The sequence below is a fragment of the Garra rufa genome, unplaced genomic scaffold (genome assembly GCF_049309525.1).
Source record: "Garra rufa unplaced genomic scaffold, GarRuf1.0 hap1_unplaced_001, whole genome shotgun sequence".
In the NCBI taxonomy this organism is placed as follows: domain Eukaryota; kingdom Metazoa; phylum Chordata; class Actinopteri; order Cypriniformes; family Cyprinidae; genus Garra; species Garra rufa.
In genome coordinates, this window is record NW_027394276.1 from 1,199,826 (window position 1) to 1,218,526 (window position 18,701).

Sequence of the window (18,701 nt, forward strand, 5' to 3'; positions counted from 1 at the left end):
ATATGTACACTGCTACAGCCCTGGTCAGCTTCTTAGCTTCATTTGAGTTTGCTTCATACTTTCTTTGCTGTTCAAATACAACTAGTAGTGTAGGTTGTAAACTTTTTCTTTTCTTTTTAGACCACACTTTTAAAATTAACTGAACTATTTAACTAATCTTAGAACTTAAGTTAATGGTAAAAGATATTTGTTAACATTAGTTAACATGAATAAACAATGAAAAATACTTCCAAAAAATGTATTAATCTTAGTTAAAAGTTAATTTAAACTATACTTTACTAATACATGAACTAATTAAAATCCAAAGTTCTATCTGTTGATATTTTTTATTGGACCAGAGCTAACATGATCCGTTGTATATTTATTACCTACCGTTATCAAAGATTAAAATATACTGTAACAAATGCATTGCTCATCGTTCATAAATGTTGGTTAATAGATAATCACAGATGATTCATAATCACCGATCCACGCAAGCGAACATGCGTGCATCACACGCGAAAACAATGCTCAGTAGTTCACTGAATAGACATTACGACAAATTGCAGAATTTAAGTAATGATTTTTTTTTTAAAATTAAGTTAAATAACCACAGTTAATTTACATTTGACCGCAGTTAAAGAATTTACTCGTCTAAGATTCCTCAATCAGATTATTAACGAACTTCGGTAAAAAACGGGACAACACTCATATCAGCAACAATAATAGGCAGTCTTATTTAATGATTCAGTAATGTTAAAATGAGAACAGTTACCAACCTCTCTCAATTCTTTATATAGATCCGGGTGTCTGTCTTTCAGGTGCTTTGCGAAATTAGTGGTGTTAGCGCCTTTTGTTAGCACTGCCCTGTAGCAACTCTTACATATTGGCTTGCTTGTGTACTTCGGCTTTCCATGTTCATTTGTTTTATATCCAAAATATTTCCAGATAGCACTCCTGCTGTGTTCTTTATCAAACAAAGCCGGTCGCGGGGGCGCCGCACTCGCCTTTCTGTTCGCTTCACTTGAATGAGACGAGACAGGCACTGCGGTCACGTGTGGTGTTTGTCAACGCGCCTTTGCAGAGAGGTGAAAGTGACAGCTCGGCTAGTATCGATACTTCGGGAAATTAGTGTTGGTACCGTTCAGATATTTCAATATCGATACTTATCGAAATATCGATATTTTTGACAACACTAGTAAAGACTTTTATACTGAAAGAGACTAAAACAGGCTGAAACACATTGTAAGACGCAGCCAACAAATGCACTGAGCAGCGCTGTCATCAGAAATCACCCTTAACAGTTGAAAGGATAGTACAACAAAGTTATCACTTTCCTCAGCAGACATTCAAACTAATGTTTTATTGTGAATATGAGATTGAGCTGAAGAATGAATGCTGTATCAGATGCAGGTAATCACACTTGCTCAATCAATCTCTCTGTATAATACAGTAAGCTTTTAAGAGAGTAATACAAAAAGCTTTTAATGAAGCAACTCAGTGTTCCTACGTTACTAGTTCTAAAGTGATGTTTTCAAATTAGTCAGCTGTTAGACTGTCAAACTGAGATTTGAATCTGTGGCAGAAGTAAGTAGTTTTGCACAAAAGAGGGTTTTTAAATACACTCTGTTGTTGTTTCTTATGTGTCTACACACTTGTGCTGGTGAACTGTTGTATAAATGCAATATCACACTCGTAGCAGTGCGATATGGCTGTATATCAGGGTGCTGTGATTACCTACAGCCTTGTGAAGAATCCTAAAAATTTGTCCACCAAAAATATTAATCAGCACAGGAAATGTTTTTTGAGCAGCAGTGACAAAATGACTGATGGAAATGATCTTTGCTATCACAGGAATAAATGACATTTTAATGGATATAAAAATAGAAAGCAGTTATTACTGTTTTTACTGCATTATGTATGTACTACAGTAGACCCCAGTAGTACAAATTTTCAACGTCACCACAAAGTCACAATAATCTGGCATCTGTTTTTTTTTTTATAAAATCTTTTTCTTTTGCTTTTTTACACTGCATGTATTATGTTTGTTTTTCTTTATAAAATCATACAGCCTAATAAAATATAGATAGCGACATGCCCTGGAAATTGTTGCAAGACTTTTGCATAAGAATTTTCTAGGGAAAACAGAAAAAGTGAATGTAACTTGCATCTGCTGCTTGCAAATTGCGTAAGTGAACAGGATTCAGCCTTACACGTCTGTTAAAACCAGAGTGAAAAATACATTCATCCTGATTAAAGCTAACAATACATTGAAAAAATCCTCACGGTACTGGTGATGTCATGAGTTATTGTCAATTGATGATTAATCACTTTTGTGCAGATGTTTTATCAAATGTGTGATTACAGTGTTGCATTATGTTGGTTTCTTGCAGTTCCTGCCAGGATTGTAAACATATCTGCGGATGTTTCAGTGAACGAGGGCAGTAACGTAAGCCTCATGTGTCTGGCCATCGGACGACCTGAACCCAGCATTCTGTGGAAATTCCGGTCTTCAAAAGGTGACGGAAAAGGTAAAGGAAGCCTTCCTTTTTTGCAATGCTGTTGCATTAAACATTCTCAATAGGGATAGTTCAAAAATGAAAATTCTGTCATTAATTACTGCTAATTACCTTCATGTCGTTCCAAACCAGTAAGACCTTTTTTCATCTTTAGACAAATTAAAATATTTTTGCTGAAATCTGAGAGTTTTCTGACCCTGTGTAGCTTTATAAGGGTTGAACCACTGATGTCACATGGACTATTTTAACAATGTCCTTACTACCTTTCTGGGCCTTGAACATCTCAGTTGCGTTGCTGTCTATGCAGGATCAGAAAGCTCTTGGATCATGGAGTTTAATTTCAGTCCTTCCCACACATTTTTATGATGCTTTTATGGTGCTTTTAGTCCCTTTTGGGTTTAAAAACTCTACTTTTGTGTTCCAAAGAAGAAAGAAAGAAAGGTTTGGAACAACTTGAGTGTGAATAAATGATGGCAGACATGATTTTGGGTGAACTGTCTCTTACATTGAATCTCACTCAGGGTCATGGACTGAAATGATTGGGCTGAATTATCTATAGTATCTTATGAGAGTCGACCTAATTTTGGTGTGCAAATAAGAAGTCATCTCAATCAGTCTCATTCAATATACAATTTTTATGATAATCTTGGATGTTCTATCCATCAGTAGGCAGTGGCTCCACACATGAATCTTCATGATTTTCTTTCAATTAGATATTTATAAATATGTCAAACTTCAGTTGAAGAAAGTAAATCTAGGGCAGTTTTTTGAAGAGATTTTGGAACTGACATCAAATAATGTCAAGCAGCTCAGCACAGCTGAGAGTAAATCCCGCACGTTTACTACGTATTCATGTCTTCCGCCACAACCCGACATCCAGGACACCGGCTGCATTTTAATTCATCTGTTATAATGGAAACTACAGCTGTAATCGAGTCAGGCAAGAAAAGAAAAAGATTCAGCCTGCAAGATCACTTTGCAGAGAAAGCAATATAAAAGTCTGTGCACGGTGTGTCATTTAATGTCAGCCAGCTTGCAGGAATAGGACGTTATCTGTGTTGACATTTATGTGTGAGGCCTAATGAAAGAAATAAGACGTGAGGGATGTTTCGTTCTTTTTTTCTGTCAACTTTTACAGCTGAAGTGAAAACCTGCATATTAATTTTTCAGGATTGTTCAGAAGCTCTGTCGACATAGCTGAATGTTGATCTTTTTCAATTACAAAATCTTAAGGATAAACTGAGGTATTTGAGTATTTAAATAAAAGTAATCTTTTTATTCCATGAAATGCATTCTGGAATATTTGAAATTAAAGACATTTTTCTCCGCTGCCACTGATCTAGAGTCAGATTTCCCCATTATATACATATAGGTAAGGTTTGGATTTGGGTAGGAGAAACATGGCTGCACGATTTGAACAAAAAATGTAATTGCGATTTTTCTGATCAAGATTGCGATTTGCGATTTAAAATGCGATTTACTACTTTTTCATAAAAGAGCTACAGGTTTGATATGGTGGTTTTAACAGCACCAAAGAAAGCCCAAGCATAATCACAAAGTATGCTACACTGTGTTTATTTAAAACCTCTTAAACATTGTTGCCATTTTTTAAAATAAAGTTGTCAGTTGACAAATTAAGAAAATAACTACAGTATCTTAAATTAAAATTAAATTAACAATTTTATATAAAACCTTAAACTTTTAGGAATCCAAACACACTGTAAACAATTTTACATCAGTAAAACACTGACGATAACCTACATTAAAACACACTTTGTTGGGAAGTTGTGCCGCTGCTCCCGCTCATCTTTTCCAAATGGCGTTAATGTTATTTGCTCGTTCAGTCAGTACATGCAGTAGAGACCTGCACTGCTACGGGAGTACAGCGGGACAGACCCAATGCAACAGAATGCGGCGCAGGACAAAACTTGATGGGCGAGTGTGGGATGCGGGAAAATAAAATGATTTGTGGGACTCCCACAAAATAGAAATATCTAAACATAAAATGTTCATCTATTGCACAAAAGCAGCAAGAACAACTAGTATACAACTTACAACTATGATTAGTAAGCACAAGGATAGACAGTTTCGATTCAAAACCTGTTTGCAGTGTGAGCAACGCATTGGCCAATCAGAGGTGTTTAAGTTAGAATCCACTCACTGCTCAAAAATTCTTGCACAGTGCTGAATATTGCGTGCTCACAAATTAAAACACACAAAGTGTAGACATTGTGAAAGATTCGTTGTGCATAATATTCATTGTGTTAGAGCTTTATGAGATTGTGTATGAACTGAGATGTCAACTTTAAAAGAGCTTTGTTTGCTTGCATTCTGCTATGGATGCATGCAGTAGCTCGTGCTTGCTTTTCTGTTAAGAATAACAGTGGTTTGTGAATGTTGATGTTTATATAACAAATATTTTTTCAGGAGCATTTATGCTGGGGTTTTGTGAAACTTACGAGATGTTACAGAACTGTTTTGTGTAAATTCAACTGATGTACTGAAAAAAATCTATATAGGTTACTTTTATGCGGGCTTTTGCGGACGGGAGTGGCACAAAACATGAATGTCGTGGGCGGGACGAGATAACATATATTTCTGCGGGAGTGGGACTGAAAAATCCATCCTGTGCATGTCTCTACATGCAGTGTTAAAATGCCCCCTATTGGTTAAACTCTGCATCAAACGTAATATACCCATAAAGACGTAATATGCACTTGAAGCGACCTGTCTAAAACTACGTATATGCTTGTTACCATATTTGATCGAAATAATATATAATATATATAATAATCGCAGCTCTTGCGATTTGAAAATCGCACCCATTCAAATCGCGATTTCGGTTTACAAACGATTAATCGTGCAGGCCTAGAGAAACTAATCCTAGACCTGTCGTTATGAGCAGCTTTATCTCAATACACCAATCAGAAGTAGATTGAGAGATGATTCCACAGGTTTATATTATGTACATATGCCACAGACATGTTGTGATGGGTTAGGCTAAAGATGTTTTTTAGTCTCAGTCTATCAGTGGAAAGACTAGAACAGTCCTAACAGAAACATTAGCACTAGAGGTAGCTTGAGGGTCAGAACAAAGCAAAACACAATAAATCAAGATGTGTGTGGAAGTTCTGCTCCTGATATGAGTGGTCTCACTGTAGTGAGAAAATAGTTTTTTAGTATAGAGTATGACAAAGTCTTGCTTAGTCCACTGACAAAAACTTTTAACTACAGTCTTAAAGGTTTCAGAACAGATCAGAACCTTTGTTTGTGTGTCCACTATAAAGAACCTTTCGTGCTTCCATGAATGTTAAAAGTTCTTAATGGATAAATGAGAATATATGTCAACAGCTAATTTAGATCCTTCAACTTCAAATGAATGCTACTTTATATCTTACAACTTCAGCTTTCTATATATCACAAATCGCACTTCATCACAACATCTATATATTTATTTATATGCAACAGTTCTTTCTGGTCCTCGACTCTAATTGGCTAATAGGAGTGTGATATTAGAGCAATATAAGAACTCCAACAGCTATTGCAGTTTGTAATCGCATCACTCCGCTTGCGGTACTTCAATTTCAGTATCATTTTATAAATATTTCTGTTTTAATATATTATTTGTTCCAGAGAAGATCGTTTTGGCAAAATCTCAAGTTTATGTAAATTCAATGCTGTTTATCAGAACGCTGCCTTTGTAATTTTTGACTGAATTGCCTAGCAACTTTTTTGATGGCTTTTTTGATGGCTACCTACATCTGTATCAGGTTTGTTAATCACACTTGCACAGTCCATCTCTCTCTCTCATAATACTCCAATACTGTGAGCTTTTACTGTAGTAATACAGTAAGCTTTCAGTGATACAACTCAACATTCTTTCATTACTAGTTCTAAAGTGATGCTTTGGAATTAGTAATGGAGGCTTTGGGCTCAGCTGTTCAAACTTTGATTTGAATCTGTGGCGGAAGGAAGTCGACCGCACAAAAGAGGACTTTTTTGTTTATTTATACACTCGTGCCGCCGAACTGTTGTATAAACGCAATATCACACTCATCGACTTGAGATACGGCTGTATACTGGCACACTGTGATTACCTGCTGCCTCGTGCCCACGGCCGAATCGTGCCAATATACAGACATGTCTCAAGTCTACGAGTGTGATATTGCTCATATATCACAGCATCTTACATTGTGACTTTATTTCTCACAATGGAGACTTTATATCTCAAATGCTACTTAAAGGAGACATTGGATGCAAAATTCACTTTTATGTGGTCTTTGCATATAAATGTGTCTTAGCAGTGTGTGGACACAACCAAACTACAATGATAAAAATCCATTCACTAATTTTTTTTTAATCCCCAAAAACCTAAACAGTCTCAATTATCGAGCTGACATCATACTGCTCAGGCCTGCCCCAGGCCGCTGATGGACTGGCCCGTATTAGTATGTTTCCATCATCAGCCAGTTGTACGCTGTCCGCCATTTTCTCAGCGCGCAAGCAGCTATAGCGACAACGTCTTGTAAGCAATGCAGGTGTTTTGTAGTCAGGCTCACGACAGTGGCAGTTTGCCCGATTCACCATGTATCACGGCCGTCAGTGCAAGTGAGAACTGTGATTGGATGTTCAGTTAAGCAAACAAGTCATTGCCGGAGAATTAAAGTGATAAAAACGATTACGTAAATCAAGTCTGTGTGGTGTGTTCAAGTGCAGCTTTTTGGTCCAGACACTGTGGATGCAAGGTGACAACACCGTCGGCTTTTGTTGCCGCTATTTCTTTGAAGTTGGCTTGATGTGTCCTGGCCTTTAGAGTCTTAATTTTCTCCTGACATCAGAGCCACTGAGGACGCAGTGGATTAGTTCTGTTTTTAATGGATAAGCGCCACCGAATACACCAAAAAATAGAAGAGAGGGGTGGGGTCAGCTAGGGCTGGACCAGAATATTCGATTATTCAAATATTCGTTCGATGGGTTGGCATTCGATTTTAAATTTTGAGATTCGAATATTCTTTTTTTCATACACCTTGCATCCCCCGCAAAACGGTTCTCATTCGTGCTTAAATATGAATGAAGAAGATCAGACTGCTGCGCCACTAACACAGAGACGGCAAAAAAAATAAATAAAAAGAGAGAGATTTAGCAATATTTGAGAGACACTATAAAGTACAGTCGGGCCCACTTGAATTTTGGAAGCAAAACTAGGGCTGTGACTGTCGCAATGACAACCGTGCCTCCGCGTTTAAATGCACGCAGGCTAAAGGCGCGGTCACACTAGACTTTGAGCATGCGAAATTCCTTCGGATGCTGCTGCAAAGGTCGTGATATGATGTCATGCTCGGCTGCGTCTTTTTAAAAGTTAAATTCAGCACATGACACTAATAATACATTTTAAATATAAAAACACACAATCTACTACACTTTACCGCAGTGTAGCAGTTTTAAATGTTTAAATTTAAGTTTTTTTTTTCATTCAGCTAGAGGTCATGCTGTGACGTATCGATCTCCTGTTGGTCCCACAGAGTCATGTGATACGAATTAGTTGGTCAGAGTTCACCAAGTTTGAACTTTCAGACGCAGCGAAATGCGAAAATATTTCGCATGGGCTTGCGTTTCCGGTCTAACGCATTCGCATGCGTATGAATGGAAGTCAATGGAACGAAAAGTGCAGTGTGACCGCACCTTAAAGCTGACCGCAAAGTGCTCACTGACTGAAGTGCTCAAATAAATGCACGTTTGTTAATAATGTTGAGCCTAATTTATTTTGGGTTTCAAAATAATATACATATGTATTTTACATATAGGCCTATATACACAAACATTATATATAATGTATATATATTTATTTATAAATAATTTAGATATAAATAATTTATTTATATATAAACTCTGCGCCTTTTTTTTCTTTCTTCTTTTATTTAAATAGCCTACCCTTTACGGAGGCAGTAATTACTGTGCTGCTAATTTCTGATTTGGGAGTGATTTGTTTGTTAAATGTTAGGCTACCTTATTAAAAGTATTGCTCTTAACAGAGCTGTGTGTTTTGTATCACTGGCGCAGTGTCCGTTCTCGAAGCATATAAGCTCTGCCTGCTTGAGGCGTGCCGCTTCCAGCTTGCAATGTTCTATTACAATTTATTAATTCTGAATGTGTTATGTGTCCATATTGCACCAAAATGCAACACTGCACTCCCTTGGGTCCACAACAAAAATCGATTGGATGAACTGTTCTCGACATAATAAAAATGCAAACAGAAAGACAGCGTTTCCTGCCGTTATTAGAGAGAAGAATATGTTCAGCCCCTCCCACCGAAGCTTCGAATATTAGGTGTTGATTACTACTGAAGCTTCGAAGCTCAAAAAATGGTATTTGGACCAGCCCTAGGGTCAGCAATAGCTCATTATCATTTAAAGAGTCATACATCGGAACGTGTCGCTGTGAACAGAGCTGTTTTGACAAGGTAAAAAAGGTGTTGTTTAGAATTTCATTGAGGAATTTTAACCAAAGTATGTTGCAGGCATTTAATGAAGAATCGTAGCAACTTGTGGAAAATAGGCACCCGATGTCCCCTTAATATCTCACAGATGTGACTATATACATCTCAAAAATTGCAGCTTTATATCTCATTAGTCTGACTTTACATCTTACATTGTGACCTTTGAAGAACATTTTAATAATCTAAAGTACATTTTCCACTATAAAGAACCTTTTGTGCATTGGAAAGGGTCTGTGGATGTTAAAGGTTCTTCACAGAACCATTAGAATGTATGTCAACAGAATAATGAATCATGAATAATGTGATTGATTCATAAATAAAACTGACATTTAGAAGGTCCCTCTCATTTACACCGGAATACACAAGAGCTTGGCATGATTGTGGCAAGATTGTGAATGCGTGTGCTGTGTTCTGACACTTGTTCAAAAAACAGAACAGAATTAAGCAGTTTTAATGTCAAATTAGATAAATGTTTTAATTGCGTTAAATACATGTAATGGTGTTACACTTATTTAACTAATCTCAGAAATTAGCATTTAAATAGCTTGCCATAACACATATTGCATATTTCATCATTTTGTGGGCCACTGAATTTTTAGTTTGAACTGATTCCATAACCTGTTATGTTGGCATGAGAAATTCAACCACTAAAAATTTCTATTGACAAACATTGGCATGAAATGACAAGAAAATAAGATGTCAATACATGAAAGGCAGTTGCACTCTTCAGAGGGTGTAATACTTTTTTGGAAAGAGAAAATGCATTTTGAAAAGCGCTTATCAAGTTGTTTGAAGAATGTCTTTGAGTGCACTGCACTGACATTGAAGATAACAGATTTTTTTCCCTCAACATGCAGTGGAAAGTTCAAGGACTTTAATTTGGCATTGTCAAGATTTGATTGGCATGCCGGTTGCGCAGCGGTCTGATATTGTGGTGTTCTCGTTGAATGGCAATCATATTGTTATTGCAGTGCATACTATTTGCAGAGGTAGAGCTGTCACCGGCAACAAAGAAAGCATTGTGTGAGAAAGTTACGACATGGAAATGTTGCTTTTATTTTGATACAGTGCATGTGCGATGAACATGCGAATCATATCATTACTTACATGAGCAAACATGCCTCGTAATGCACGGTGTATAAATGCATGCTCGCCATGCACTCGTACGAGAGCGATATTTTTACGCCTTTAATGATAATTGAATTAGACGGATCTGCAGTTACACGATGCAGCAATGAAAATTGTGTTTTCAAGTGGCCAGCTGTTGTTGTAGTTTGCCGGTTCTTCATTCACAGCATATGGCAGACTGGATTTGTCCCCTACAGATGACATTGCACCATTTGGCACTTTAGAAAATGGATTTGCACTCATCATGCGCAGTTTGTGAGCACCCACAGGCTGCGTGTCAGTGGGAATATCCCACTCTAATGGGTTTAATTCTGAGGGCTCCCGTTGTACTTGGTGGGTTCTCATACACATAAGCGGAGGAAAATTTAAATTGGGGCTGTTTTCGAATGCATGTATGTGTGGATGATATAAGCACTGAATAATTTGTGTTCTATTGATCTTGCTTAGAATTTCCACAACATCGCTGGTTAAGCATGGTTTATCATTTGCACCCATAAACAAGGTCTGGAGCTGCACTGCATAAGCATTTTTAAGCCTTAAGGCTGAAGTTTGAAATGCTGACACCATGAACTTGCTTGCATGCCCACTTGAACATTAACGTTGATCAGTGTGTTAGTTATGAACGTGTTTTTTTTTTTCTGTTTCAGAGTGGAGAAAAAAAAAGACTAAATATCTCACAGTTGCAACTCTCTATTTCACAAATGCAATTATATTTTATATCTTTGGGACTTTATATCTCATTTGCAACTTTATATATCAGCATCTTATTATCTTACAATTGTTATTTTAATTCTCACAATTGAGACTTTTTTTTAGTTTACATACAGTCGTGGCCAGAATTTTTGAGAATGACACTAATTTTAGTTTTCACAAAGTTTGCTGCTCAACTGCTTTTAGGTCTTTGTTTCAGTTTTTTTTGTGATGTACTGAAATATAATTACAAGCACTTCATACGTTTCAAAGGCTTTTATCGACAATTACATGACATTTATGCAAAGAGTCAGTATTTGCAGTGTGTCTGATTTAAAAATGTACTTTCTGTATTTCTAAATTTTCTATTCACGGATCTATATTTGTCTAAAATAAAGTAATTAACTCATGTATAAGGGTTCTTTAAAAACTACAATGCACACGTTGCTTCACCTACTTCATGCATACAGTCTCTGCGTGCGCATGGCGAAATGAGCGCAGGACGGGAGAAAAGCGCCGAAATGGAAGATTTGGTCGCAAAAAGAAACGCAACGTCGGTCATATGGAAGTATTTTGGATACAAAAAGGATGCTGCTGACCAAAGATAGGTGCTTTGTCGGGAGTGCCTGTCAGTTGTTGCCACAACTCGCGGAAACACTACGAATTTAATGGACCGTTCACATGTCGCACCCTAAAAACGCGTGGAAAATGCTAGGCGCGCCGCTTTCTCCTTCTTTCCAATGTTTTTCATGAAAGGAAGAAGCTGAATTCCCTTTCATCAGGGTAAAATCAACATTCATTATTAATTTCATATAGCCTTGATTTGCCTGAATTGACAGTGAATAAGGTGAGTCAAACTGTTTATGAAACTACCCAAAATAAGCTTTAAAAAGTATTTTATTTCAGGGTTTTGATTATACTGTACTTTTACATTTTTTTTTATTCTTTGAAAATGCTTACAAATTTACCCCAATTATTCTTGAATTATTATTTGATTTTTAAGCAGTTCAAAACAACCTGATGAACATAAATTAATTTGTACACATTGCAATATATATCGCAAGAAAAAAATATATTGCAAAGTAATTTTTTCCCAATATCGTGCAGCCCTATCCCCGAGCCACTTTGTTATTACTTTTGCCTTATGGCACAGTGCTCCATCATGCTGGAAAATGCATTGTTCTTCACCAAACTGTTGTTGTACCATTCTTTATTCATGGCTGTGTTTTTAGGCAAAATTGTGAGTGAGCCCACTCCCTTGGATGAGAAGCAACCCCACACATGAATGGTCTCAGGATGCTTTACTGTTGGCATGACACAGGACGCTCACCTTTTCTTCTCCGGACAAGCCTTTTTCCAGATGCGCCTAACAATCAGAAAGAGGCTTCATCGGAGAATATGACTTTGCCCCAGTCCTCAGCAGTCCATTCGCCATACTTTTTGCAGAAGATCAATCTGTCCCTGATGTTTTTTTTTTTGGAGAGAAATGGCTTCTTTGTTGCCATTCTTGACACCAGGCCATCTTCCAAAAGTCTTGGCCTCACTGTGCGTGCAGATGCGCTCACACCTGCCTGCTGCCATTCCTGAGCAAGCTCTGCACTGGTGGCACTCCGATCCCGCAGCTGAATCCTCTTTAGGAGACGATCCTGGCGCTTGCTGGAGTTTCTTGGACGCCCTGAAGCCTTCTTAACAGTGCAGTGGAAAGTTTTTTTCGGGATTAAGTTAATTTTCATGGCAAAGAAGGACTATGCAATTCATCTGATCACTCTTCATAACATTCTGGAGTATATGCAAATTGCTATTATAAAAACTTAAGCAGCAACTTTTCCAATTTCCAATATTTATGTAATTCTCAAAACTTTTGGCCACGACTGTACACTACCAGAATAGAAATCTATATTGTATTTTCACATTAACAGTGTAATTAAAGCAGAATTTACAGATAATTTACTCCTTTGTCATCCACGATGTTCATGCCTTTCTTTCTGCAGTCATAAAGAAATTGTTTTTTGAGGAAAACATTTCAGGATTTTTCTGCATATAGTGGACTTCTATGGTGCCCCCGAGTTTGAACTTCCAAAATGCAGTTTAAATTAGCTCCAAAGGGCTCTAAACGATCCCAGCCGAGGAAGAAGGGTCTTATCTAGTAGAGCAATCAGTTATTTTCTAAATTTTTTTTTTTTTTTTTTTTTTACAATTTATTTACTTTCAAACCTCAAATAACTCATCTTGTCTAGCTCTTTGTCTTCTCTGTGTATTCCGGTTCAAGACACTTAGGGTGGGTCGAAAAACTCTCATCTCATTTTCTCCAACAACTTCAAAATCGTCCTTGTCATCTTGGATGACAAGGGGTGAGTAAATTATCTGTAAATTTTTGTTCTGGAAATGAACGTCTCCTTTAATAGGCTATTCTATTTATTAAAACCAATTATAATTCCTATCAGTTTAGTGTTTTTAGGCATTTTACATATTTCAAAATAATAACTCAAGGCAGCAACAATTTAAACAATATAATTAATTTATATATTTAATTTATGAACTGATGTTCAGCTGTTCTTTTTCATAATAAACTTATTTTCAGATCATCAGTCATCAGAGCTCGGTAAATATTAGTCACAGATGCAGAAGATGTACCTTTAATTTCAACAAGCTCACTAAAAAAAACCCACAGATCATGTTTTTAGGCCATTTGAAGTTTGATTTTTACTTGACAAAGTGGTGATATGTAAGTGTGTGAACTGTTTATTTACAAGTCTGCCTGAAGATCTCACTATTGCAACTTTATATTTAACAACTTTGACTTTAAACTTGATGTAACTTGATATCATGTTTGTGAATTTATATCTAACAAATGTGACTTGACATGTCAAAATTGCAGATAAGGGTTACTTTACATTTCACATTTTCAGTTTTCTCATATTGTGACTTTGTATGCTAAACATTTTTTCTCTTAGATCTGTAAGGTTAAAACCACAAGAGCCATTTTTCATGAACAATGTAATGAGCAATAATATTATTCTTTCATATTGTATTGCAATTTGTTTTTTATTGCAGCTCCTGGGTCACATCTTTATTGAAGCAAATAGTGTTCAAGTATTTTTCATGCTGCTTTTAAGGGATTTTCTATACCAGCATGGTTAGATTGGCCTTTTAACATGTTTTCTCACCTCTTGTTTTTGAAAAAAATCTCATTATTTTATAGCCAGAAAAGAAGGTGCTTCATTTTTTCCCTTGTGTTTGTTGCATTCAAATATTCAGCAAGAAACGAGCCATGCCTCAGTGACCATGTCAAATAACGCTTGTTGTCTGCAGATGAGGTTGTCTGAGGTAATGCAGGCTTAGCTCCGCTTCCCAGCGGCCACACACAGTGGCTCGGAGAAAAATGAGAAGCCAATGCCTGAAGAGGAAATGGGGGTCAAGGGGAGAAATTAGCTTACACGCGGTGCCAATGTTTCTCAAAGGCGCGTCAAGCCGCGGCCGTTTTTCAGCTGAAAAGCGGACAGGTGTGCGAGACCTCCACTCGATGCTTTTTGCGCTCGGCCGCCTAAATCACCAACCCAACAAACTCGGCTCATTCCGTCTGAACTTTGATCATTAATAATTCAAAGGAGGTGAAACGGCCGCTGCCTGTGTCTGGAGTGTATTTTGCGTGGAGGCGATGGAGTCTCATTTTGCCCGACATGATTGGTCTCGGTGGGTTTCTCCATGTGGCAGCCCCCCCATGACGCAGTTGGATGGAGCGTCAGCCTGGAAACTCGGCAATGCGATAGCTTCATAACAGCTTAATAATGTGTCATCGTGCGCTGCTCCTATGAGTCCGACTCTGACTAATTTTTAAACATAGCTAATTCATCACTGCATGTCCCTTTGTAAAGCCTGTTAAAATCCCTTCACGGGCTTTTGATTTTGACACTGCAACAAACAGAAGAGTTTCAGTGGCAAGATATGAGACTCGTCAATCTGTTTTTCTCTTCTGTGACTGCATACTGCAAGATGGGAGTCTGTTTGGAGATTAGCGACTTTTAATGTGTAAAAAACAACAGTTTTACCTATAATGTGTATAGTTGATGAAAATTATCATTTACTATTTGGTAACTCCCTTTATGGAAATGAATCTAAAACAACATCCATTTTCAAAACATCCATGCACTCGTAGTGTTTGTAATTTCAAGTCAAGCATCGTCACGTAGAGAGCCATGAATAGAGATGTGTTAATTTACCAGAGAATTCTGTTCAAGCTCTGCTGACAGCTTTTGTATTAAAAAACCCAGGGTATCTGAAAATCAGAGAGTGACAAATCTAATTGCAGCAAATTATGCTTTCTTAGTCGTTTGACACCTTGTAGTTGTATTTCAAGAGTTGTACTTAAAGCACATTTTGCTTTTTCATGAAGTTAAAATTAAAAATTATGTTGTTGGTACAGCAGGACATTTTGTCGCATATTATATTCTAAATGTATGCTAAACATCAGATTTCACCTGTGTAGCTGGTTTTTGTTAAAGTAATAATTCCCTCAAATGAAAATTACCTAATGATTTACTCATCCTTAAGCCTTCTCAGGTGTATATGGCTTTCTTCTTTCAGACGAATACAATCAGAGTTATATTTAAAAATGTCCTGGCTCTTTCAAGCTTTAAAATAGCAGTGAATGGCTGTTGAGATTTTGGAGTCCAAAAACTGCATCCGTTCATCATGAAAAGTACTCCACATGGCTTCAGGGGTTAATAGAGGCCTTCTGAATTGAATCAATGCGATTATGTAAGAAAAATATCATTTTTTTAAAACTTTATAAACTGTAATCTCTAGCTTTCGCTAACTGTTGTAGGCACGTTCACGAGAGTGGCATTCCAGCGGATAATGTAGGACGTAGTCATAGTGTAAGCTCTGGTGAGAATATGTAGGGCTATATGTGTGTTTGCGCTGAGGGGAGCTTCAAAGGTTTCTGTGTTTTTACATCGTTAAGTAAAGTATCAAGGACATATCTCACAAATCCTTTTATAAAACAAAGTGTAGAGAAAGTGTAAATAAGAGATTTATTGTGAAGTGTAGAGAGCTTTGTTGATTATAATGGAACTATGTGAGATTTTGATGAACTAAGATGAGTGACAGCTTTTAATGATTTTAATGGAGTTTGTAAATTAAATATTGATTTAATACAACAGTTAAATAAACAAGTTAATATTAAGTGACTATTGCCTGATTTTGCTCTATTTTGTCGTCAAAAATGGTCACAACTGAGTCGCTGCGTATCTCCATTCAAACACAGTGTTGTTTCGTTTTTGAGCGAACGTGCATTTTTAAACAAATCTAGTGAGTCAATGATTTAATTTCCCATTCATAAAGACAGTCACTTGTTTATTCCTGAATGAATCAGCCGTTCAAGCAAATCAAATGAATGAATGATTCAGTAATTAAATCAGTAACTTGCCACCACCTACTGGCATGTTTCTTTTTTAAAGTATATTTTCAGTTATTTAGATAATAACATCAATATCAACATGAATTTATGAATTTGATTGCACTCGTGCCACCTCTCAGCCTCATCAAACATATGAAAATACACCTACAAGCCACTTTTGTGTTCTTCTGTGCCACCTTCTATAGTACAAATACATTTTGTTAATACTAATTTCATTTGATTGTTAACATATTCTTATTCTACTTGTTCTTATTCTTTTGTTTTAATCAGAAATTTTAAAAAGCTTAAAAACATAATTTAACACAAAAGATGACATACTTTTAATAATGGTGCCAAAAATGCCATTAAAGGTAAAAACAAAATTCCCCAGTAAATCACATTAAGGAGTCAAATATGACCTCGTAATGGGAAGGATTCATTTATCCGATTTTTTGATTATTGATTAGAAGGTGCTCCTGAAATTGACACAAGTGCTCCTAAAAAGAAAGTAAGCATAGAGCCCTGATATGCTAGTCTCGCAAATACCAAGTTTTGTTTACAGCAAAGGAAAACCAATCTCCTCTTGGCTTATATCGAAATCAAAATTAAAATTTTAAAAGTTTTAAATATGGATATTTTACTTACACAAACGCATCGATTCACTTCAGAAGGCCTTAATTAACCCTCAGGAGCCATGTGGAGTACTTTTTATGATGGATTTATGCACTTCATTGGACTTCAAAATCTCAGCACCCATTCACTGCCATTATAAAGCTTGAAAGAGCCAGGACATTTAATATATCTCTGACTGTATTTGTCTGACAGAAAGAAGTCATATATACGTAGGATAGCTTGAGGGTGAGTAAATCATGGGAAAAATTTTATTTTTGGATGAACCAAAAAGTCTGTTTTAAATGTAAATAGACAAATTGGTTGTCACATGAAATTTGTCACATTGCACCTGGAAGAAACTTTTCTAAAGAAACTGCATTGTAAAACATCTGTTTATTCTTTGTGTTGTTTACCTTTATTCATAACATTATTTATGAATGAGGTGAAGAATTTAGCATTTTCCAGTAGTTTTTAAATGGTTTTAGCAAGTTTTTTTTTTTCCCCCATGGCAGTGGTACAAACATATCATTTTGCCATATAGTTAGATTTTTAACTCAAGCCTCATCCACACGGCAGCTTATTCGGCCAAGTAACCTTTTATTTAGACTGCAAGAGGCCATCTGACCTGCATGACCAACCACAGTTATTTTTACTGAAGGTTCAGGAAAGGATAATTTTGAAAGTGAGAGAACAAACAATACAAATGTTCCTTGTAAATGCCATGTGTACATATGAAGCAGTCATGTACTATATGCCGTACATGCTAGTTTCCCCCAGCTCCCTCTGCCCTTTGAGTCACCCCGTGCTTGTTTTAATTAGACTTTGAGGAAGCAAAGCTGCTTATTGATTGGTCATTGTTTTTTGGAAAGGTCATACATCTAAATAAGTGTGGTTGTGAGAGCCGATGTCAGATCTCAGATTAAGTTTTGATGCTAACAGGGGGAGTAGCCAGGGATGAGTCAGAGGAGAAGTGGAGGCTGATCAATGTGGCGGCACCAAAGCTCATCGTTAAAGGCAGAGGAGGCTGAAATAAATTACTGCATGATTTGAGGTGTTGGACGCCTCTCAGGGTGAGCCGGGAAACTGGGAGTTTGTAGTCATTTTGTCCTCAGATGTCATTTCACACTGCTCTGTGAACATGATGGCAGCTACACTATATATTGCATTATCCATCCATCCAATCATAGTATAAAGAAAAGTGTAAATAATAGCACAGCACTATTATTGCTGCTTGTGATCTGCTTTGAATATGAATATACACTATTCAATATATACACTCCATACAGATAGCAGATAACATTGATTTAAATGTAGTTAAGATTGATTTTCATTGGACAAGAGGCTCTCATCTTCGGATATCACCCAGACACCATTCGTCACTAAGATTGAAGTGTGTAATATCCATCATGTGCTTATTGGCCACAAATGTGTGTCTATAAATACATTTCACTGCAGTTTCCAGCTGAAATGAACACTAGTGGCAGTAAAACAACTTTTTTTTCCCTTTTCATGCAACTTATGATTAAAGAGGCATATTATTGATTAACAGTGACATACACTGCCGTTCAAAAGTTTTTAACTCCCGGTTAAAGCCTAGCCCCTGACTAAAATGTAAGTCTGAGCTGTTTTAACTGAAAGAAACTTGCACTGACTGATCTTAACATATATCAGTGCCTTTGTTTTATCTTAAGATGCATACCAATAATGTTTTTTCTAAGGCATGTTTTTAAAAATTACTTAAATGTCCTAATTAAACTATGGCCTAATACTGGCTTAGTCTAAGCCTTGTCTGTGAAACCATGCCTCAGTGTTTTTAAAGAATTATTCTCATCAAGGCTGTATCTATTTGATCAAAAATGCACAAAAAATAATTTTATGA

The 18,701-nt window shown here is 36.7% G+C and overlaps 1 protein-coding gene across 1 annotated transcript in view; it reads left to right on the top strand.

Moving 5' to 3' along the window:
- The first annotated feature begins 2,387 nt into the window (after nucleotides 1-2,387).
- The window catches only part of LOC141302391 (opioid-binding protein/cell adhesion molecule homolog), a 54,266-nt gene continuing 37,952 nt past the window's right edge, over nucleotides 2,388-18,701 (top strand). Inside the window, exon 1 of the mRNA XM_073832425.1 lies at nucleotides 2,388-2,510. Coding sequence (XP_073688526.1) covers nucleotides 2,438-2,510 — 73 coding nt within the window. The 5' untranslated portion in view covers nucleotides 2,388-2,437. The remainder of the gene's footprint in view (nucleotides 2,511-18,701) is intronic.